This window comes from Acartia tonsa, chromosome 1, assembly GCF_053477335.1.
Source record: "Acartia tonsa isolate MP-2025a chromosome 1, ASM5347733v1, whole genome shotgun sequence".
Taxonomy (NCBI): domain Eukaryota; kingdom Metazoa; phylum Arthropoda; class Copepoda; order Calanoida; family Acartiidae; genus Acartia; species Acartia tonsa.
In genome coordinates this window covers 47,960,043-47,983,774 of record NC_137260.1, presented here as the reverse complement: position 1 = coordinate 47,983,774, position 23,732 = coordinate 47,960,043, and the positions used below count along the sequence as shown (strand labels likewise).

General features: G+C 30.5%; 1 protein-coding gene across 1 annotated transcript in view; it reads left to right on the top strand.

Annotated features, from left to right (window-relative positions):
* The window catches only part of LOC145322451 (uncharacterized), a 67,140-nt gene that overhangs the window by 15,548 nt on the left and 27,860 nt on the right, over window positions 1–23,732 (top strand). The window contains exons 3-12 of the mRNA XM_080164451.1: window positions 3,946–3,985; window positions 6,828–6,906; window positions 7,299–7,375; window positions 15,906–15,997; window positions 20,561–20,631; window positions 21,004–21,050; window positions 21,440–21,544; window positions 22,047–22,176; window positions 22,532–22,659; window positions 23,439–23,692. Of these exons, the coding sequence (XP_080020577.1) occupies window positions 3,947–3,985; window positions 6,828–6,906; window positions 7,299–7,375; window positions 15,906–15,997; window positions 20,561–20,631; window positions 21,004–21,050; window positions 21,440–21,544; window positions 22,047–22,176; window positions 22,532–22,659; window positions 23,439–23,692 (1,022 nt within the window). The 5' untranslated portion in view covers window position 3,946. The remainder of the gene's footprint in view (window positions 1–3,945; window positions 3,986–6,827; window positions 6,907–7,298; window positions 7,376–15,905; window positions 15,998–20,560; window positions 20,632–21,003; window positions 21,051–21,439; window positions 21,545–22,046; window positions 22,177–22,531; window positions 22,660–23,438; window positions 23,693–23,732) is intronic.

The following is a 23,732-nucleotide window of genomic DNA, read 5'->3' as shown; positions in this document are numbered from 1 at the left end:
TTTGGTGTTTTAGGTAAGATTTTCATAATTTTCTTTGTTGTTTTTACTTTCTTTTATTTTATTTTGTTTTATTCTAAGCACCTTTTGTATTTTTTCTTGGCACACACTCGTTCTTGTTTAATTATTCCAAGGTTTAATATAGCACAAATCAAATTTAATGAATTTATCCAAAATTTTGGATGCATATGGCGAGTATAATTGGTCTACATCAAAGTAAATGAATTTTGCACTTTTTATGTAATTCATTATAAATTATTTGAAACAGAATTTTATACGCCCAACTGCATGATATTTAAACAAAAATATTTTTTTATAAATATATTTTGCTGCTCAATAAAAACCTAATACAATCCCCATGTAAAGCCTACCTGAAATCAAGGAAGCAACTTATAGTGCCTCATAAAAAATGACGTCATACAATACAAATGACCAATGCTAGGCCATTAGACATTTTAATTAACCAATCAAATTGTATAGTGGCCTATCATTGGTCATTTGTATTGAATGACGTCATTTTTATGAGGCACTTTAAGCTGCTTCTAAATTAAGATCTCAATTGGTATAGTGGTGAGCAAGATTTTAAAGAACAGACAATTATAAAAAACCTTATCAACTCTAGTGAATTTCATATACCCCCGAAATAGGGTTAAATTTATAGAGTTGAATAGTTTCAATTTCAAATATGCAGAAATATATGTTTTAGACTTTCATAGTTGAATTGTAGAGATGCTATGCTTTTCATTATTGCCTTAGGTGCTTAGGTCCTAAACATTAGTGTTACACAATTTCAAAATTTATTATGTTATTATTTCTAGTGCAAATTTTTTGGCCTTTTAGTCAATTTCAAGTAAATTACAAGTAAGAATTTTCTAATTTTTAGAAAAATCACAACATGTTCTAACGAACCTTAGCTAACTAACCTAACTTACCTTAGAAAAAAACCATAAGAAAATAGCCAGCCACCCCCCACCCCTAGTTTTCAATTTATTGTATTTTAAACCTACATCTAAGATCAACCCTTTCTCATCCCTAGGAATTTAAAGGGATAAGACAATGGCCGATAAATTGATGTACATCTCCAATGAATGAAACATAAAATTACCATCTATGTAAATTACAATTAATGGTTAAAACGTTTAGACACTCAATTTAATTAACCAACCAATCAAATTTCAATACCCCAAATGCCTCAAGAGGCCTTTAGGGGAGTAGCCGCTAGTAATTATAAAAGTGCATACCTATAAATAGTCAGATTCTAATTTTATATCTAAAAAAAACTTATAAGCTCCGGCGAATACACTTGCACGACCAATACAAACGATTTTTGGCGAAACATTCAATTATAAAAATCCGCAAAAATCGGTCCGCAAAGGCTATAAATCTTGGGATCGCTAAAATATAAATCTAATACACAGAGAAAGAAAGAAAGAATTAAATAAAAGGGTAAGGAGGTAGGGGTGATGAGGGAATGGAGGGGCAAGGAAAGGGGTGGAGCATTCAATTTGTAACAAATTAGGCCTAAACATTAGTTTGAAACAGATACTTAGGCCTTTTATAAAAATGCTACTGTAAAAAATTTGTTTAAAAAGTATTTAAGCATTAAAATTTATTGATAATTGTATATGATAACAAATGATTAATCTAAACTTTTAAGGCAAGCTTCAAATTGGTCCTGCAATAAGCTATTTGAAGGGGTAAGAAAAAATATTACAGAAAACGATAAGCTATACAATATGATTTTTTTAACAATTTGTAGAAGGTCCAAAAACACAAATCTATATTTCTAAGCCAATTCTCAAGGAGTGGTATAGGCATTTCATTATTTTAATCTTTTTGCAGTAATATTAAGAATAGATAATAAGCTAAATTGTAATTAATATTAATTGTTAATCATAAACTATTAAAATATCAAAAAAACAGTTATTAAAAATTTTAGATGTAAAAAGCTTTTTTATAAATTTTATCACTGACCCTAAAAGCGTTTCTAACCACAAAAGAATAATTATATTAGAGTATTAATTCATTAAAATATTGTCCTTTTTCTTCTGACCTGTTCTTGTCAAAAACTATTCTAGTTAAAATTATGTCAAGGGTCAAAATTTAAAAAAAAATTCTACCTCGAAAAACTTTATAATTTTTTAATTTTTGAATATATTTTGTCATTTGAATGAGACTTCTCATCATAATTTTCTTTACCCCAAAAGTTTGATTACTCATCTTTAAAGGTAATTTTTTTTAAATTACAAAGAAAAATCAACTGTACTTGCTTATTATGCAAGACTCTTGATTTTAAGATATAATGTAATCATAAACATGGGGTCAAAATGAGGATATCCCTGCTATAAATATTGACCAAATTAATACTCTAATTTATAAATCTTAGTAGTGTTTGTATCAGTGTTTTCTGTCAACAATTTTTTATTTCTTTGTAGTTTCAAAAATTCAACCGCAAGCAATATCTTTTAAGGTTAACCCACAAAAAATTAGAATAAAAAAGTAGCAAATTTAAATATTTGAAACTCATCTATTGTTATAGCTTTACCTATGGCTTTCTTAGTATCGAAATGAGAATGCCATGGCATGCTCAAGGCCAAACTAACAGACGTATGGATGGACGAATGGATAGACTTCAGGATGGATGGGTGAACGAATAAACGGCTGAACAGACAAACATCATTCTACTTAGTGTTTCATTTAAGATTACATATTAAAATAAATTTTAGCTCAGAATAATGATTTCCAAAAATGAATTCTAAAAAAAAAATTTCAAACTTTTTTTGTTTACATTGGTGGATAACCATATTTTTCTATTTCAGTTATGTCACTATATGTTATTAAAAGCGCAGCTATTCTAACCTATTTTAATCAATCCATGTGTTAGAAAGAAATAAGGAAAAAAAATTCAATTGGTGCTTTCCCCGTAATAATACCTTTACATAAATTGAAAATATGGTGTGGGAGTATTTTGGGTACCTAACCTTGCAAGTTGCTGTGTTCATACCCTGCGGGTTTACCTTGTATCCAATTTAACCTAACCGTAACCATTTATGACCTTAAGTAAGAATCAAACACATGAAAACTATCCTTTTTCAATTTTTTTCAAAATATTACGGGGGGATTTTCGGTGCTCTACTAGACTCTATGAGGGAAACCGCCTATTAATTCGATTTTTAAACTTGAAACAATCTTTCAATATGTTTGCAATTAAATTGTACCTGAGTAATTTTTATATGCAACTTTAGGATTTTATTTAAAAAGTATGAAAAACCTTATTCAGAATTAGTTCCATATTAGTCGGAGAGATTTCAAACAAACATAGTTACTTTCATATTTAGATAACTAGAAGTGGCGTTCTAAAATTATCCCGCTATTAGCTAGATTGAATATTAATCTTTTTCTTCCATTGTCCTATCCATGTTTAAAGTATTTATAATTTTGCCTCTCTTTCTTTAAAATATTTCTTTTATTTCAAATTATCGTCCGGAGAGGGTTAAAATGTTTAGTTAACTGTTACATTTTAGTTCAATATCTGACCACATTACGCACGTATCGCTAGTATCAAATTATTTTAAAACTAAGTTTTCTTTTATTTACTATATTATAAATCTAAATTTTCTGTTTTATGAATATAAATTTAATACTTCAATATAATTCAAATAGCAACATGAAATAAAAAAAAGAATTTATTCTTCATGCTGTAAAATAATGGGTCATATCGTTCTGGTCAATGAGAGTTTATTTTGGATTATTGAAGCACTACGGGTTTTAAACACTTAATATTTGGAAAACTTGAGCTCATATATAGACATTTATTTCCTATATAAATCCTTAATGGATCTTGATGCAATAAAGTAGGCTGTTTTGTACATGTTAAAAATTGGAGGATTTCATTAAATAAAAGTTCCGGCAAATATAAGTATTAGATAATATAATTTTATTTTTCAGGATGTGGAATTTAAATCGGATAACTACGACAATGCTTCTGGTAAGTTATTTCTTTGTAACAAGGCTTCTTTATAATTAGAAATGTAAGTCTGTTACTTTGTTTGTTTGTCTGAAACAATTTTGGGGAAACGCCATTTTCTAGACTGGTATTCAATATAACCGTCTGAAATTTCCATATTTAACATTTAAATATAAAACAACCATGGCGGTCCCACTACTTATAAGCATTTTTTAGCCGCTTTAATAATTTAAAACTAATTTTACATATCTTTGTTGTTTTCGGTCTGATTTTCAATATATTTATGGGTAATAGTATCAACAGTATATTTCCTGCCGTTCTGAAAAGTTTTCTGTCTGTAGATGAAAGGAAAATTAGCTTTATTTTTAAAAGCAAAGCTTTTCTATAATTAGGGTCGTCTCGTCCGTACGTCCGTCCGAGACAGATAGCTTTTTTGTTAATTTAGGCATGTTAGAATTGTCCTATCGATTTCAAACTTTGCATGGTGATTCCTGTAGTTGTTAGGTACGATTTAGAAAGCGTAGCAACTCTATAATTATTACCAGAATGTCCGATTTTATGTCCATTTTTAACATGTTGATTTTTCTACTTGTTTAACAACAAACTCTTAAGTGATCAAATTATCCGATTGATCTGATTTTTGGTATGTTGATTCCTGGTACAACAAAGTACAATGTTATAAGCGAAGCAACTCTATAATCAAGTCCTAAAAATGCAAGTATGTCCATAAACATTATTATGTATCATGCAGTTTTTCAACAAATTTACTTACAATTTTGCTTCTACTCTTATACATTTATATTCTGATTATTCAGTTCTGACACTATACAAGTGTTAATGTCCGGTTGTCCTACCGTTTCAGTGCTTCGCTTTTATGGATGTTGTCATCCTTGTTAGTTAAAAGAGCAGGATAAAATAAAGATTATGAAAAAGAAAACATGAAAATTACAAAAAGTCATTTATAATCTAGATTAGAAGGAGAATATGTTAAATATTGCATTATTTTATTTTTATTTATTGTATTGTATTTGGAATTTAAATGTTTGTTTGTTGATTGTTAGTGCAGAAATCAAAAATAATGGCGGATAATTATACATTTGTATGTATCGATTATATCTATATATTATCTGTTTATATCTCATGTGGAATAAAGTGTTCTGTATATTTCAGTTTATTGGAATTGCCAGATTTCATATATTACTTGCACCCAAGCTATTTGCTTTATAGGGAGAAGGCCATGCTGCGGCATTGGGTTTCCTGGCCTTATATATCTTGGGACGTCCAAGATGGAGTAGTTGGGTATAACGGTGTGATTTCCCCCCAAAAAATAAAGTTTCCCTCCACCCCCCTTTCTCTAACTTTACCCTTCAAGTTGAGGGTGTTCAAGGGACCATAAGCCCATTAAAACCCCTGAAAGAATTCTTGGCCTTTACCCCGTGTGCATTTAACCCCCTTTCCAAATGAAAAGCTTGGACGTCTTTGTATACATCACTTACATCATTCAATAAAAATTCTTAAAAGCATCAAAGTTTGCATTTATCCATCCCTATATGTCTGATATCTGTACTGCAAGTTCTTCAAAGGGGCCTGCTTTGCTTACCTTGTATTTACTCGTGTTCATTTATTGTTTTAGATGCATTTTCCTATTCAATCTTAAAAGACACTCCAATACACCCCCTGTTTTTCTTTCATCAAAATGTGTGTGAAAATGCTAGCAATCTCATATCTATGAAATGTTGAGTTGATGCAAAAGGATCGCAACATTGAAATGTAGGTTTTTATTTCAAGAGGGGGTTTTGAGAAATTTAAAGGAAATTGCCATTTTATCTTGGTCATAAATAGAGAAAAACGGGCCTGGGAATAAAGAGATATTTAAATGTTAGATAAATCTATATTTGTAAATAATATTCTATTAAAAGAGTAAGTTGTATCTGTGTGTGTGTGTGTGTGCCATTGTAAATGAAGGATCCACAGTTTCCAGATTTTAGTATCGGTTCAGGACAGGTTTAAGCTAGTGTGCGTGGAATTGTATTATCTGGAGATTCCTTATTATCTGGTATTTTCTGGGGGTCCCTGAGAGCTATTACTCAAATAAAAAATTCTCCTAACCCTCTCCAAAAACTTTTTTTTCCTTTTTCTAAATATAGTTGTTAAATAAAAATGTCTTTATTTGTCTAATCCCTTCACCCTGAGAAAAACAAGAATCTATTAGTTTTCAGTTGTTAACTAGATAAACAAAAGAGCCATTTAAGTTTTTTTTAGTTTAAACTCTTTAAAAGGGTCTTTTTATAAAACAAGGAAAAGAGATTTTGAAGTATATTTATCAATTAACGTATCGCAGAACGCAGAGCTGGATCTTTAAATCATTTTAGTGGTGAGCCAGATCAGGGTGCGCCAACTTTCCACCAATGAGAGCACAGCATTTTATGATATGCCGCGCTGTGATTGGCTGAAATTCAGCTCACCCCGATCTGGCTCACCACTTAAATGATTTAAAGATCCAGCTCAGGACAAATATAGGTTTCCTCTTCAGGGAAGTTTAGATACATAGATGTTGGGCAGATTTTTGTCTATTTGAAGGGTTTTTAGCCCATATTCAGGAATGTTATTTTTAATGTTCGATTTTTCGATTAGGTATTTAAACATTTTTTGAAGAATTTAAGTAATGCCTGTTCTATATCAGCTTATACCAACAACGAAATTATTTTTTTTAAATCACGAAACCTAGACGTAATTTTAGCTTTCGTTGGGGGCCAACACTTGAAGACCTTTTATCTGGCCCCCAAATATCATTTAGATTTATTTCGCTTGTTGGTTATACCTTATACCTGATTCTAGATGTTTGATTTATTGTTTTGTTTAGAATGTGCTGGTTTGTCTGGCTGGAGTTTCTGGCGCTGTCATCAGCTCTGGTAGCCCCCAGCAGCAAGTACTTTTCAGAGGTAAATTTGTTTATTAATTTGTGCAACGAGGAAAGCTAAGATTATAGAACAAACTAGCAAATTAAATCAATAATGCCATATATATTTACATATGTATAAATGTTTTAGAATTAAATTAGTATTGATAAATTGGATCTTGGAAAGAAAACGAAGTAGCGGGTTTCGTCATATTTTCACTGTAGCTTTTTTCCTATTTCTAGCCCCCGCGAGATCAATAACATTTCCCTATCTTAAAACAACCTACCAAAAGCAATTGTTAAAATACGACGAAACCCAATACTTCGTTTTCTTTCCATGATCCAATAATTTTTTTAATTGTTAAATAAATCTGCATGTACTTGAACTAAAATTCGTAGATAGAGAATGAAATCATGTAATAATTTTGTTTTTAGGTATTCCCGTGACAAGCTTCAGATGTGCGAACCAAGAATATTCTGGAATATTTGCAGATACAGATTCTGGATGTAAGGTTAGTACTAGTAGATAGTTTAGTATTTAGCTAGAAGTAAAGAATCAAGAATATTCTGGAATATTTGCAGATACAGATTCTGGATGTAAGGTTAGTACTAGTAGATAGTTTAATATTTAGCTAGAAGTAAAGAAACAAGAATTTTCTGAAATATTTGCAGATACAGATTCTGGATGTAAGGTTAGTACTACTACTAGTAGATAGTTTAATATTTAGCTAGAAGTAAAGAAACAAGAATTTTCTGAAATATTTGCAGATACAGATTCTGGATGTAAGGTTAGTACTAGTAGATAGTTTAATATTTAGCTAGAAGTAAAGAATCAAGAATATTCTGAAATATTTGCAGATACAGATTCTAGATGTAAGGTTAGTACTAGAATATAGTTTAGTATTTAGCTAGAAGTAAGAAATCAAGAATATTCTGGAATTTTTACTCATACAGATTCTGGATGTAAGGTTAGTACTAGTAGGTAGATAGTTTAATATTTAGCTAAAAGTAAGGAATCAAGAATATTCTGGAATATTTGCAGATACAGATTCTGGATGTAAGGTTAGTACTAGTAGATAGTTTACTATTTAGCTAGAAGTAAAGAAACAAGAATATTCTGGAATATATGCTGATACTAATTCTAGATGTAAGGTTAGTACTAGTAGATAGTTTAGTATTTAGCTAGAAGTAAAGAATCAAGAATATTCTGGAATATTTGCTGATACTAATTCTAGATGTAAGGTTAGTACTAGTAGATAGTTTAGTATTTAGCTAGAAGTAAAGAATCAAGAATATTCCGGAATATATGCTGATACTGATTCTAGATGTAAGGTTAGTACTAGAAGATAGTTTATTAGAATTAAAAGCTTTGGGTCTCCTAATATCAGCCAATAGCGTCGAAAACAGACAAGTCGCTACTAAAGAGCAGAAAGCAATTTGCCAGCAGACGAAAAAGATCTCCACTACTGGAACTAGGTATTTGTCTGGGTAATACATCTATTCTTATATATTTATTGTGTAAAATTGACTTTTGTAAATTATAGAATTGAAAACCTTTTCTAAAATATATAGGCAAAGTTTTACAATTAGGGGTCGAAATTTTGTGACAGATTGACTTTTTGTTCAGGTTTTTTATAATTATGACCTGATCCAGTGTTAGCTATCGAGTTTTTGTTCATTGGCCATTTGCAAGCTTATGTGCAATGATGATGGCTAAGATAATTATTCATAATAACATTTGATTAAAGATTAAGTTAAATAGTGTAGAATTAATTTTTCAACAGTGGTTTTCTCAATTTTATTTCAATGGGGCTTGTCGACACTTACACAATTTAGAGTTAGACCATCTAGACGAAGGTTTTGCAGTCAAATGATTGGTTGTTTCCCTCAAAGTAAAACTTTTTTAAGAAATCCAAAAAATTTCAAACTTTATTTTTAAAAATAACTCCCTTTCTTTTGTGCAATGTGTTGTTGCAATTATTATGTTAAAAAGTACATTCCGCAACCTTTTTAATAGCGAAGCTTTACTATAATTAGAAATCATCCGTCCGTTTGTCCGTATAGCTCTGATAATTAATTTAGCAATGTTACCATATGATTCATGTACCAATGTACAGATAATACAGAAAGAAATACATAAATTAGCAGTTACAGAGTAGCTTCAATATTTTATAAGATTATTATCAGTGGTGAAAAAGTTTGATCAATGCTTGTTTCTACAACCAATTAAGGTCTAATAAAAGTCTTTTTTAAAGTTTATTATACAACAAATAAGTATCGGTTTTATAAAAACCTTTAGAACCAGTATGATTTACAGTCCAATGTCCAATGTACACTCCCCCCCCCCCCCCCCTCCTCTCTGGTTAAAATATCTTGCTTCAATAGAAAAAATGTATTTTGGGAGTTTGTCTTGAAATTGAAGTTGGTTGAATTATATATTAACTCAAAAATAATTACCGAACAAAATGTGCAGATATTTATATGAGGTGAATGGGTTAAAATATACGTGAAAATTAGGACAGAAGAATAATTGGTTTTTTTTAACCAACTCCGTGTTTCCCCTTATTAGAGAACATGAAAATATGGTGTAAGATCCAATTAATTATATAATATATATCCATTGTAAAATAATATATAATATCATAAAATAAATGAAAGTGTAAAAAAGCAAAATCAAAGTTGTTATGCATATTTGATTTGAGTATTACACTGATAAAGAAACATTATAATAGTTATTTCTCGCATCGTATTATAAACAGCTTTCCGCGGATGTAGAATGTACAATTATAAAACTGGTTTTAATCTTATGATTGTACATTTTTATATTCGTAGAAAGCTGGATATAATACGATGCTAGACATAGTTTTTTCGTATAAATGAGAACCGGTTCCTGTCCACCGGATTCGAATGAATACGAGAAGAAAAAAAATTTCCCCTTTTTTATTATGGTATTAGTTTGAAAAAGCCTCAAAATGGCAAAACTTGCCATTTTGTACAAACTTAGACATAAAAACTTTGTAAATGTTAAAATGTTGTAAAGGTAGATCAATTTTTTAAGAAAAAAAGGTTAGAAAGGTTGGGAGTGGGGGGGGGGGTATCAGTAAGCATCAAAAACATTGTGCGAAAGCACCACAGGAAATGTGCAAAAGGTCTAGTTTATTTTCTTACTTAAAGTAATTACTCCTTGCTATATTGAGCATATGAGCCCAGGGCTGACTATGGCGCACAGATGATTTATGAAGCCCTACAAACATAATTATTACCTAAGGATAGTTAGTTACCAACTTGGTTTTTACAATGAGTGCATCTCGAGCACATGAATCCTTGTGCATGTTCAATTTCATAAGGATTCATTCACTTTTGGGGGGTGTCATAACTCATCTCCCTATTATTCTCTTAAAGTTTTCATAAGAAATTTTTTATAAGATCACAAAAATTTCTTGTATATATTTTTCTAGCAAAAGGACAATGATGACAACATTCATAAAAGCCAAGTTCTGAAATGGTAAGACAAACGAACATTAAAACTTGTAGAGTGAATAGGTTGATTATATCTCATAATTTTTTTGTCAAAAAGGTTAAAAACCTACATGTTTTAAATGGACGTACGGACACTCTGGTGACGACTATAAAGTAGCTGCTTAATTTAAAACCGATAGGAGTTATCCGATAAGCTGGTACGGACGTACTGACCCTAATTATATAAATGCTTCGTTTTTAAAAATGGTATACTAGATCCCAATTGAATGCAATAGAATCAATATTCTTCATCATATCCATTTCATTTTCAATTACAAACATCATATTCCATTTGGATATTGGCCAAATATTAATTAGTAATTACTATTGTTTTCATGTTTTTTTCATTGCTTAGTGCATTTGCCACGCATATTTAAACAAGGATGACAAGTTACAACATCCATAAAAGTTTAGCCCTAAAACCAGATGAAAGAACAAACGAACATTAACTCTTGGAGAGTGACAGAACTAAACATTTTTATTTTTTTTGCAAAAATGAGTAAATATAGAATACATGAAAAGGACATACTTTCATTTTTAGGATTTGATCATAGATTTGCGTCCTTTATAATACTTTTCCTTGTTGTCCTAAGAATCATTATTTTAAATTATTTTCTCGTGTATTTTCTGTTCTATGTCTTCCATCTTTTGTATTTTAATTCTCCAAGAAAATTACTATTTTTGCAAAAAGATTGTTCTTGTTTTTAATGAAATTGTTTGGGGGGTTAACAAGCTTCTTTTTCATTTGTAATTGTATTTTAATCTTTCCAAAGGCAAAATAGTTTTTATCAATCTGTACACTTTTAGTTTTGTCTTGAGCTATTTTAATCCCATTTGAAGCTTACTTATTGGTTAATTGTTTTTATTTTGATTATTTTTAAGGTGCAATTTTAAAGATTGAAATTAAAGTTTTTTAGAAGATTAGTTTAAAGCCATTGTTAATACAAAATTATTTCCTTTGCAATTAATCTACCCTGTAATAGTTATATGTCGTATCGTACTTAAGGCAGCTTTTCGCGTATATTAAAATGAAAAATTATAAGATTCAGCCCCTCGGGTCTAACAAAACTGGAATTAATTTTACTAATATTTTTTTAATATTCTAATTGCCTGTAATTCGATGCTATACATTCTTTTTCAGTATTGCTAAGATCCGGTTCTTATTCAGTGGATATTAATCGGTTTCGAAGCCATACTTTAAAGAATCTCTTTTTCCTCTAAATAGTGTACTTACTTCATGTTATCAATATTTAGGTCGTTATCATGGACATCACGTATTGGTCAGTTCGTTTATGTAGTAGGGGGGGGGGGGGGGTAAAGGAGGTGGCTGGGATGGGGGTCGTTATTTTAGCCAGCTACAAGTTTCACTTTATTAGAGTACACGATAATCTAATGTAATATCCAAGTAATAAAATATCCATTATATAAAATAGGTAGATTGTGGACTTATGAAATATTTCAATATTTTTGCAAGGATTTTTTTAATTAGTATGAAATTGGCCATTAATACCAATCCTATTTCTTTTTCTTTAGTTTTGTTGAAAGAACCAAACGCCCCTAGACCAATTAGTTTGAGTAGATGTAGATCAAATTTCAATTTTGGAGCCAAATGCATCGATCTCTATTCTTATAACCATTTATTTATAATTACAATCATTCATTTCAAATTCTATTTGTTTTCAAGTCCACTGCGGGGATCCAGGGATTGGTATACTTAATATTTTAAATCTATTATTGGCTATTTTATTATCAAACTTGTTAAAATAAACATAATATAATAGATATTTCTCGTATCGTATTATAAACGGCTTTCCGCGGATAAAGAATGTACAATTATAAGATTAAAACCCGAAGGCACCGGCTAAAAAACTAGTTTTAATCTTATGATTGTACATTTCTATATTCGTAGAAAACTGGATATAATACGATGCTATACATAGTTTTTTCGTATTCATGAGAACCGGTTCCTGTCCACCGGATTCGAATGAATACGAGAAATATGTTTATTTCCCTCGCAGTGCCTAACAAGTACTTAACCCCTCCCCCTCCTTATTTTAAATAAATTGAAAAAGGGAATTTTTTTCCTATGCCTAGCCCTGTTCCTAATATAACCTATATTTAACTGACCCAAAGTGATAAACAAACAAACAAAAATCTATTCCCCATCCCCCTTTTTAAATTTATTTTAAATAAATGAGGAGGATAGTGTCTGTGCTCGACTAAAAAAGCCATAATTTTGTTAACCTTATCCTTTAGAAACAAACAAAAGTACAGTCCATCAAATAAATGTCTACTAAGTATATCATTATTCAAAGAAAAATTTTCTATAGAAAGAGCCAAAATTAAAATCTACATAACATTTGCAGTTCTGGTATTTCATTAGATTTGACTATAATGTGTTTAATTTGTTTGCAAATTGATTAATAATGTCCAAGCTTTTAGGAGGAAGTAAAAAATCTCCAATGGGGGGAAGGGGGAATAGTTTATTACTGCATAAAATTGGAAGGGCTACCCGACTATTCATCTACTATAAATTGTTATTCAAGTGCATGTTATTAAAGTGACGAGACAGATTCATGACAGATGGTCAAATCTTTTTATCACTATTCTAGTAATACAGGAATATGGAATTGAGAGAAAAATTTTATTCTTGGTTTTGTTCTTTTTATGAGACTGTTATCATAATATATTTATAAGAATTGCATTATTTGGTAGGCGTTAAAGAAGATATTAGGCTTAGCACATGTTAAAATCTTTAGATAAGTCTTTCAATGATGATTTTCGGAGTTGTTTATTTTCTATATATCAATTTAATTATTTATTATCCTCCATAGCCGTACCCCTGTATTCCAGGATAAGTCCCATTGCAATTTTAAAATGTTTGGGATTATAAAAAAAATGCATTGGAAGGTGATTATTATTATGACCTTTCTTTAACTTGTTTTTAATAAACCTTTACCTTTTATTATGTTAACATTTTTATGAATGTCAAAACTTTTTGTATAACTTTGGGATTGTGCATTGGTCTATTGCTTTTTTTAAAACTAGGGGTTTAATAATTCCTTAATAATTTACTACTTATTGTTTTGTGAGGATTTTTATGACGTACATTAAGAGATATAAGTTTTCCGGAATTTTAATGTAGGGAGGAGATTTGAAATCTGCATCAAATTTTAAGGATTTTTTATAAAATTCGTTTTTTGTATAATTCTTTATCTAAAAGCGGAAATACAAATTAAGTTAATTAATTTTGGCATCCGTGATTGGTGGATTTAAAAAATCTGCGCTCTGATTGGATGTCGTACATCATTCAACCAATTAGAGCGCAGGTAGTTTAAAATCCACCTATCCTATTGGTCAAAATTAATTAACTTAAAATGTATTTCCGCTTTTAGATAAAGAATTATACAAAAAACGAATTTTATAAAAAATCCTTAAAATTTGATGCAGATTTCAAATCTCCTCCCTACATTAAAATTCCGGAAAACTTATATCTCTTAACGTAAATACAAAAAAAAGTAAAGCATAAAAAAGCTTTGCATCTTAGAATTGCAGATTCAATTAACTGCAGAAATCAATAATCTAATAGTTCTTTGTTTTGCTTAATATTTTTGGCTACTACACCTATAATAAGATGGCAGGGTAAAGAACACATTACAATCATATATTATTATCATTATATGATTGTTTTAGTTTTGTGGTGTTTCAGGGTTTTAGAGATTAGTAAGGTGTGAAAGAAAATATTATTTTTTGTTTTTAAATATTTAAAAAAATTGTTTTGTGATTTTTGCATTACAGCTTATCTATTAATAACTTTAGAATAGGTACTTATTTCAGGAATTATTTTATTAACAACTAAAAAAACAGTTAATCATACATTGAAAGCTTGTCACCGTGTCATAAGCGTTATTGGTAAATTATTACCTTGCTTTAGCAGAATGGTGTCGGGTTCGTATCTTGTCCACAAACGTTAAAAATGGTCCTATCTTCTGCTTTGCCAGAAACGTTAAATTAATGCCTTAGAATATAACAGGTGCAACTCATTACCATGGTTGTTACTTTTTCGTATACCTTGGTGGTTCAGTGTCAAGGACATCAGCCTCGTCTATTGGATGTTTTATTTACAAGATGCATTGATATTTATTATGCTTAAAACTTAAATTTCTATTAATAAATAAATGTTAATAAGTGATTTTAGTTTATTACCCCTGTTTATATTTCTAATTTTGGTAGGGTAAATTGGATAGGTGCTGTAAATATAGATAGAATTTTTCACATGTTGGTAGAGAATCCCGTATAGGTAGTGCAATCACCTTGGACAATTGACATGGTTTTTTTTCAAAAATCGAAAAAAGTTGTGAGGGTTGAGTTTTTGATACTCCATTTACAGGTATAAGTGAAATCACCTGAAAATTTACAGGCATCTGAATAGGAACTATAGTATATATAGAATTATTAAACTAATAGCGACAAAGTTCCTTGCATCTAAAGGCTCTGTATTTGGAGGGCCAGAGAGTAGCTTAAATCATTCAAAAACCTGTTTGAATCTTCCCTGTAATGGAGAACTCAATATTCTCATTAATTATCGAAATCTTAAGCTACAGACAACAAAAAACGTATAACTTCATATTCTTCAATCGAAATAGTATGTCAAAAGTTGCAGTTGATTATTAATTTAGCAATGATTATTTATTCTGTATATACCATAACCAATTTATTTACCTTACTGAACTATTGTTTCGTGTGTAGAGTATGTAACTACTAATATCCAAAACATTTATTCTAATTGTTTTTGGATGCTTGTTATCTACAATTATCTTAATTTAGAACATTTATAGTTAGATCTGTGCTGGAATGTCTAGCCGAGCCAACAAAAAATGTTTCTCAATTAAATGATTTGTTTTACGCAAACTTAAACGTTTATTTGTTTTTCAGAGTTTCTAAAACAAATAATAAACAAACAAACAAACAACTAGTCTCCACCCTTATTTTTAATTCATTTCAAATAAGGTGGTTCTGTATCCGACTATGCACTTTACGGGAAACTACCGATTTATCCAAGGACTTGCAGTCTTAGATTTTGCGATGAAATATTTTTTATGTGAAAAAATGTATTAATACAACTACTAAAATGTGATACCTTTAACTTTGTCTAGTGCTTTGCCAAATCAGCTTTACGCCTCTTCACAAAAAGTTAGAACAACCAAATCATCTAAGCAGATATTAAGATTAAAGTCAGATTATCAAAGAATAGGACATTTGGGCTAAATATACAATTGATCTACGCAGCTCAGGGATGTCCAAACTTTTTACTTTCCGGGGGGGGGGGGGGGGGGTGATGAGCGCTTTCATAGGTTTGAGAGGGGTAATGTAGTGTATTTCTTAAAATTTTGAGAGGAATAAAATGATGGTTTCTAAAGTTTAAGGGTTGTAAACACCCCTTTACTTCAAACCTTTAACGTCTATAGACCTACGGAAAACCAGAGACAAATATGAATGGACTAATAATTATTCTTATTTTAGATGTTCCACTTCTGCGAGGCTAACGGGATGAACTCCACATTCTTCTGTCCTGAACAGACATTGTTCAATCAACAATTCTTTGTCTGTGATTGGTAAGTTATTTGTCATTCTATGTGTGGTAATTCATCTATGTTGAAATATAAAAACAGACAAGTTTCTAATATCAACCTTTTTCTGTCTACCGAAACAAGTAGGGAAAATGGGTGGTTTACCTTATTGCACCTGAAAAACCAAACGAAATTTGTGAAAAACGTTTTTTTAGTGCTAATTTTTACAACTGGGTTGTAGTAACTATTAACCCAAATAACAAATAATTATGAGGATTATAAGGAATAAGACAATGCATGGATAGAAATGATAATAACAAAATTACCCCTTTTTATGCATTAAAATAATTGGTTGAAAAGTTTGGACACTGCTAGTTCGAAACTAACCAATTAAAACCCAAAGTTTTTAGCCAACGAATAAAATAACGTGGTTAAAAAACTGTGGGTATCTTCGTAATTCTCAGTCCTATGCTATTATCTAGATCCCGAAATATTAACAAACAAACATTTTTTTTTGATACCATGAAAAATTTATATTAATTTTGTCTCCGTTCGCTCAATTTGAATTCACTGTGGATCTTTCATTGCATTATTTGATTTATACATTTACATTTGGGCATTTATTATCATCAGTACTGTCCTGTGCAGTGTCCAAATGAATAAAACTAAAGTCATTTTAACCTTCTTGAATGTTATAGCAAGGGATACGGCAAGATATTTTATATGGATTTTCACAGAAACAATTTCGCTTTCAAAAAGGAAATTTGGGCAAAGATTCAAATATTCTGGGATCTTAAGAGATAAGATACCCAATAATCATAAACAAAATTTCTTTTTTTGTATATTACATTTTTTTTATTGAAAGGTCGAACACTTCTATTTTAAACCAATATATCAAAATTCATCATAAGTTATCAAAGTTTTTAAGCCAACGAATAACATAACATCGTTTTAAATCTTTTGGTACCAGTGTAATTTACACTGACAAATGGTCGACAAAAGCAATTCTAATTGTTTGTCAACAAAATGCTTTGACACAGAATGTTTTACAATCTTAAAATAAAGGTTGATATGAATTTTTCATACTTCACAAAGGTAGACATTTACATGACTGTTTTTTGTCTAATGAATTGCATTGTTTAGCTTAAGAGTGATATATACATTTTAGAAATTTTGTTTTAATATTCATTTCTAAAAATTCATTTTATAGCGTAAATGCTTCTTAAGCAAGTATGTTGGCCTTTCTTCACTTCTTTCATTTTGACCCATTATTATTGTCGTTTGGCCAGTCAGAAAAAAAACTACTTGGCTCTTGGAATTTTTTTAAACCCCTAATTTTGAACGTCCTTGCTCGTCTAGTATGTCATAGATTGTAAAATATCTTCGCATATATTCTATAACTGTCCTTTCTTAGTGCAATTAAGAAGACTTTATATCTCAATTTTTTTATGAAATTAGTCTATGATTAATGATTATTAACTCAGTAATTTACTTTTACTCCCAATTAGTTTGACTATTCTTATTTAGTTTCAAAATTATAAATTGAAGAATTTCATAGATTGTGTTTAGATAGATTTTTATTTACTGTAAGCAAGTAATATGCTGGAAATAAAAAATCATTTAAAAACATAAATAAAAACTTTTAGATTTATGTTAATGCTATAATTCTGTTATGAAAAATTATTCATAAAAACAACCTGTATTTTTTTGGACAATGTTGCAAATTCGAAGCCATCGTATTTCGGCGCCACTTGCAACTGGATAAACCACCGAAGGGAACCAAAATTCTGAGAGCCATTTGAATTTTTCCTCTTATTAAGCATGCCAGAGATAATGAGAAAAATAAATTAGCTAAAAATACATATAAAAAACCCTAAAATCACAGCAAAGCTTTTATATGGAATGCATTATTACACTAGTCCTCAAAGTTCTTCTTCGATGGCTTGACAACTTTGGTGACTTTTATTGAATTTTTATTGGTTGGTTCATTAAGTTAAGTATCCAAACGTTTTAACAATTGATTGTAATCTAAAAAAGGGTAATTTTGTTTATCAAATTAGGGAGTATATAAATTTATCGGCCATTTTCTTATCCCTTTAGATCCGTGAGATCTAATGTGTGTGCCCTGTAATCTAAATAATCTGAATAATTTCAAAATTCATAATAATCTTTCTTTTAAAGTAAAGGTGTACAATATTATATGCAATGAAAGTTTTCATGCCCCATGGGTAAAATTTTAAGATAGATGCACTTAGATGTTTTTAGTGTTTTTCAGATAATTCACGTTCATATTATAATATCTTATTTCCTAATTATTTGTTAATTTAGCCACTCTAATAATAAATAAGATCAGACAATATCATTTTATAGTAGATCATATGCGATAAAGTTGTCTTCATTTTAATAGTTTTTATCTCATCGTATTATAGACAGTTTTCCGCGAATATCAAAATGAAAATTATAAGATTAAGACCAGTTTTAATCTTGCCCCTCGGAACTAAGAAAACTGGTTTTAATTCTATGATTTTTTATTATAGTATACGTGGATAATTGCCTGTAATGCAATGCTATACATGATAGTTAGAATGGTTTAGAACTGATTCTAATCCAGCGGATATAAAATGGTTTTGAAGCCATACTGAAAAACTATTAAAACGTTTTGTCGATACAATGATCTCAGATTTAATAAATCTTAATAAAATCAAACACGTGAATGCATTCAAAGCCTCAAAATATTAAAATGATCCCAGGAAAAATTGCCAAAAATTAGATTTTTTTTACATAAATGCTTTTAAACTTGAATTTTTACCCTCTTTGATAGGTTTTCAACCAAAAGATATCTTCCAAGAAAGTTAATTTTACAACTTCCCTGTTATCTTTTTAATCCCATTTTAATACCACTTTTTATAACGACAAATTTTTTATAAAAGTTATATCTACGATGTTTGTTTATGAAGCATTAAAATCTTTTAAATTATTAGTGTTTTGACTTTTAGCTAGCAAAAATGTAAAGGGAAAAATGATCATTTTGACATCCTATTATATAAAGTAGTAAGCGTATTTTGTCTGTCCCGATGGATCTCGCTAACCGCTGAACCGATATTGTTCTCCTTTACAGTGAAGATTCTTATAGGTCATTGGAAGGTTTTAAACTATTTTTGGGGAGGGAGTCCTTAACCCCCTCCCCCAAAAAAATCTATTTTGTACTCTTTTGAACTCAAATTTAAAATGGGATGAGGTCGACTTTTCCCCCTCCTACCTTAAGTGCCCCTAGAGGCTTTTAGGGGCGTAGCCGATAGTGTCTAAACAAGTAAGGTTTTGTAAAACATTGTGTATGTCTGTGTACAGGTCTGTAAATATGTTTGCTGCGTTCTCTAATAGTATTGTGATAGGTATAATATAGATATTGAATTTCTTTTTGGGGCTTTGTGGAGAAATATTTGAATCAACTAGGATAATGTCATTAATTCATAATCAAAGAGTTTTGAAATTCCAAGAGCATGCTTATCCTAGGATTAAAGTATATGCAATCTGAACAGACAATATTGCAAGGTCCCTCCAGCCGTTGGTGGACCACATACTAAATATTTATATTTGATTTTGGTAGGTTTTCCTTCATATTAAAATGAGGCTTTCACTCAAAGTTCATAGTGAACACAAGCCCAACCCTCCTGGTTTTTAAATAAATTTAAAATAAAGAGAGGGGGGAGTTTTTTTCTTATGCATAAACACTGTGGGGCCTGTACATGCGGTGCATAACCTTGCAGGGCTACCTTCACACAATATATATCCTTACATAACCTAACCTACATTAAGAAACAAATACACGAACCTTACCCCCTCCCCTACTTCTATTTTTTTTTCAAAATAAGAGTGGGGATTTCTTTGCTTGACGAGGCACTTTGAGGGAAACCGCAAATAAAAGTTTTACAGAAACCTTTTTTTTTGCGTGCTAAATACCTTTAAACTATGTTTAAACGTACTTTGATTCAAAGTATAAAATTTAAAAAATGCATTAAGCATTGATGTCGAGTGATAAAAGTATAAATTGAACGAAAGGCATTTTGTTTAATCTTTCAATGACCCAAAACAATTGCTAAACTTTGCAACTAAGAGTATTTATTGTGAGTTTGAAATATTAAAAGCAAAGGTTTTCTATTAATCAGGATAGGTACGTCCGTACGTCCAGAAGGGTTAGAATTGTCCTTTCCATTTCAAACTTTGCATGACGATTCCTATGACAGTTAAGCATAGCAACTTTATAATCGTTACCAGAAAACATTTAAAACAAGTTGCTTTTGAACCTTTTTAACACCATTTCTTATGTGATATAATTACCCTATTCATCTGAGTTTTGGAATACTGATTCCTATTACAACAAGGTACAATGTTATAAGGAAAGTCCTTAAAATGTAATTATGTCCTAAACAGTATACTGCATTTAAGAAGTTTTGCAACAAATTTTCGTACAATTTTCTGCTTTTTTCAGTTCTGACACTCTACAAGTGTTAATGTTCATTTGTCCTACCTTTTCAGAGCCTCGCTTTCGTGGATGTTGTCATACTTGTTTGACTGTTATTGATATATCTCCATAACTATTTTTATTAGGTACTACAATGTTGATTGTAAGGCGTCCACAGGATTCTATTCACTGAACAAGAATATCTACATTACACCAGGATAATAAGCTTTAGTATTTTGAATTTTCATTATTTATTAAGACAGGTTAAAATAAATTTATTGCAATGCAAAATTGAGTATTTTATATTTTTACAAAAATATAAGGTAATCATAAACACAGGGATAGATCAAATTACTTTTTTTTTGTCTTTCAATCAGTTATGATCGATGAACAAAATTATTTCTCTGGTATATAAGATTATAGTTTAAACTATATTCCAATCCTAATACACATTTTACCTGAAAGAATTTTAAGCTAAATAATGAGCTGTGGGGTTATAGGACAGTTTATTGTCCCTTATCTCTCTATCTCTCTCTCTCTCTCTGAAGTTAATGTTTTAGTAATTAACGCTTACTTTTTAATCACTCAGATCTTATTTTCTCAGCAACATACACTCGTCCTTCTCCAGTTAAACAGGTAAAACATTTTTTCAACGCTATTCTACAATTAGGATCTGCCTGCTTGAACGTTGTAACGGACAGCTCTTATAGTTGATTTATGTATTTTATAACTATCCTAACAACAATGTATCCTGTATTTAAGTAATTTTCCATGCAATTTTGTTTAGATTTATAAAGTATTCTGCTTTTAAATTTCTTTATAAGTATTCATATTCGTCTGTCCTACCGTCTGATTTTAGAGCTTTACTTTTATATCTCTTTTAAATGTCTAGTTTTAATAATCTGGAAAAGTCGTCTTTTAAAGACTGAAAATTTTATTGAAATAGAATTGAGTATAAGATGATAAGACTGAAATATGTAGTATTTTTTTCAGATGAAAAAAATACAAAATAATCTAATTTGTAGGAGAGTGTAAGCTCGGCATACTCAGGCTCGAACTCGCAACCACAGCCCCTCACCACAACCTCCCTTGGGGACTCAAACCAGCTGAATAGTTATCAACAAACTAAGGTTTGGAATTGAATTGCCCGTATCGCTTCGAAATCGTTTAATATCCGGTGGATTAGAACCGGTTTTCAGCCTTAATGAAAAATTATACATGTCTAGCATCGTATTATATACAGTTTTATCCAAATATCAAAATGTACAATCATAAGATTAAAACCAATTTTTTGCCCGTGCCTTCGGCATCTTGGAGCTAAAAAAATTGTTTTTAATCTTATAATTATATATTTTATATCCGCTGAAAGCTGTTTATCATACGATGCGAGAAATGACCATTAAACCTGGACAGGACAATTACGTTCACAAATACATCGAATAAATATTCCAATTAATATTAGCAATAGTTATATATATATATATATATATATATATATATATATATATATCAATTTTAACTACTTTTTTTCTTAGAGTTTATTAGAAAAAAATATATTTCAAAAAATAGTCTGTTTAAAAGGAGATCAATGTCCATTAGAATTTTTATAATTTTTTCATACTTTTTGTTAAGGAGCTGGCCGGGTATAGGCAGGACTCTGGGTCCAGCATTATATCTGAGTCACCTGGCAGTGTTCCAGAAGGGCAGGATGGAGGGGATGCTTATCCTACAACTACACTACAAGCTTTCATTTATATTGCAGGTCGGTGTTTTCTGGAAAGGCTATTTTTTCGTATTCACCGTTTCAAATAAATTTCTAATAATTGTATGTTACTTAAAATTAAAAACAGGTCATAAAATTATGTTTGTTTATCCCGTCCCTCTCTATGTCTTCTCTGGTGTTATACTGGCCTGCCATTGGTCAATTAAATGTAATTTAGTCTGTGTATTGGCCTCTCATTGGTCATTTTAGTGTATTTTTTATAGGCATGCTATATAGAGCTTCAATATTTTTTGTAGTACTGATAAAAAAATTTTAAATATGAAAATAAATGTGTAAATTAAATTTTCCAAATAGATACTAAAAAAAAAATTATAATATTCATTTTAAATTTCAGAAACAACTACAGCTTACACAACTACAACTACAACAACCACTACTACAACTACTACTACTACTACTACTACTACTACTACTACAACAACCACTAAAACAACCACTGAAGCCCCTACAACTACAGTTCAGGTAAAGCATATTCAAGAAATTCATTTTTTTACCATTTAGTTTTTAAAGTAATATGACTAACAGAAACAATATTAATTACATTCTTATAAAAAAAGTCACAGGAAATCTGTCTGTCTGTTTTTCTATTTGTACCGAAGGATCTCGCTAACCGCTGAACAGCGTTTCAGAGGTCCGGGAAAGTTTATAAGTTTTTTTGGGAGGGGGGGGGGGGGAAGGGGGGAAAAATTTCACTCCCCACCCTAAAATTTTCCCCACCTGTGCCAGAGTGCCCCAGAGATTTCTAGGGGCGTAGCCGCTAGTTCTTCAAAAAAAATAAGAAACTATTAAAAATGAAATCATAAAATTAATAAATTTTTTGTTAACTTCTCAAATAATTATAATCTTAACAAATCTTAAGAATTAAAAGCTCTTGTCAGTCTTAATATTAATTGCTTGTATTTGAATTAAAACAGATGTTTACAAATGGTATAATTACTTTCTTGTAATTATATAGATTAATTTGTTTTTGTTTAATAATCAAGTATAATAAATGAAAAAGAATATTTAAAACCTTCATGTAAAGCAACAATATATATATTTTTGCCAAAAATAACAATATGTATTATGTATAGTAGTTTTTTTTAGCTGCCTATTCTTTTTTTGGCTGCGGCTGGGAATAGTCAATTCACAGGAATTTGATGCTTTGGCTGCGGCTTCTTTGCAGTTGGTTTTAATTGCTGGTGTTACTTTCGAAAATGTGTAGTAAAGCTGGTTGTCTTAGTGAATTTTATTTATTTTAGGCTTATGACGATGCAGCCGACCCCGAACCGGCATCGTACGGCTCATATGACGCTAGCGCCGACCCAGAGCCATTCGGCTACAACCAACAACCTGCGTACGACAGCGACCAATCAGCAAGCAGCTATTACGGCGGTCAGTCTGGCAGCTACTACAACCAAAATGGCGGCTCTTACAGCTCAGGATCAGCTGGATATGATGAAACAGTTGTTTATGATTTGAGCGCGGATCCCGAGCCCGCCAGCTATGCTTCAGGAACAATTCATATTTATTTTACATACAGGGATATTAACTTA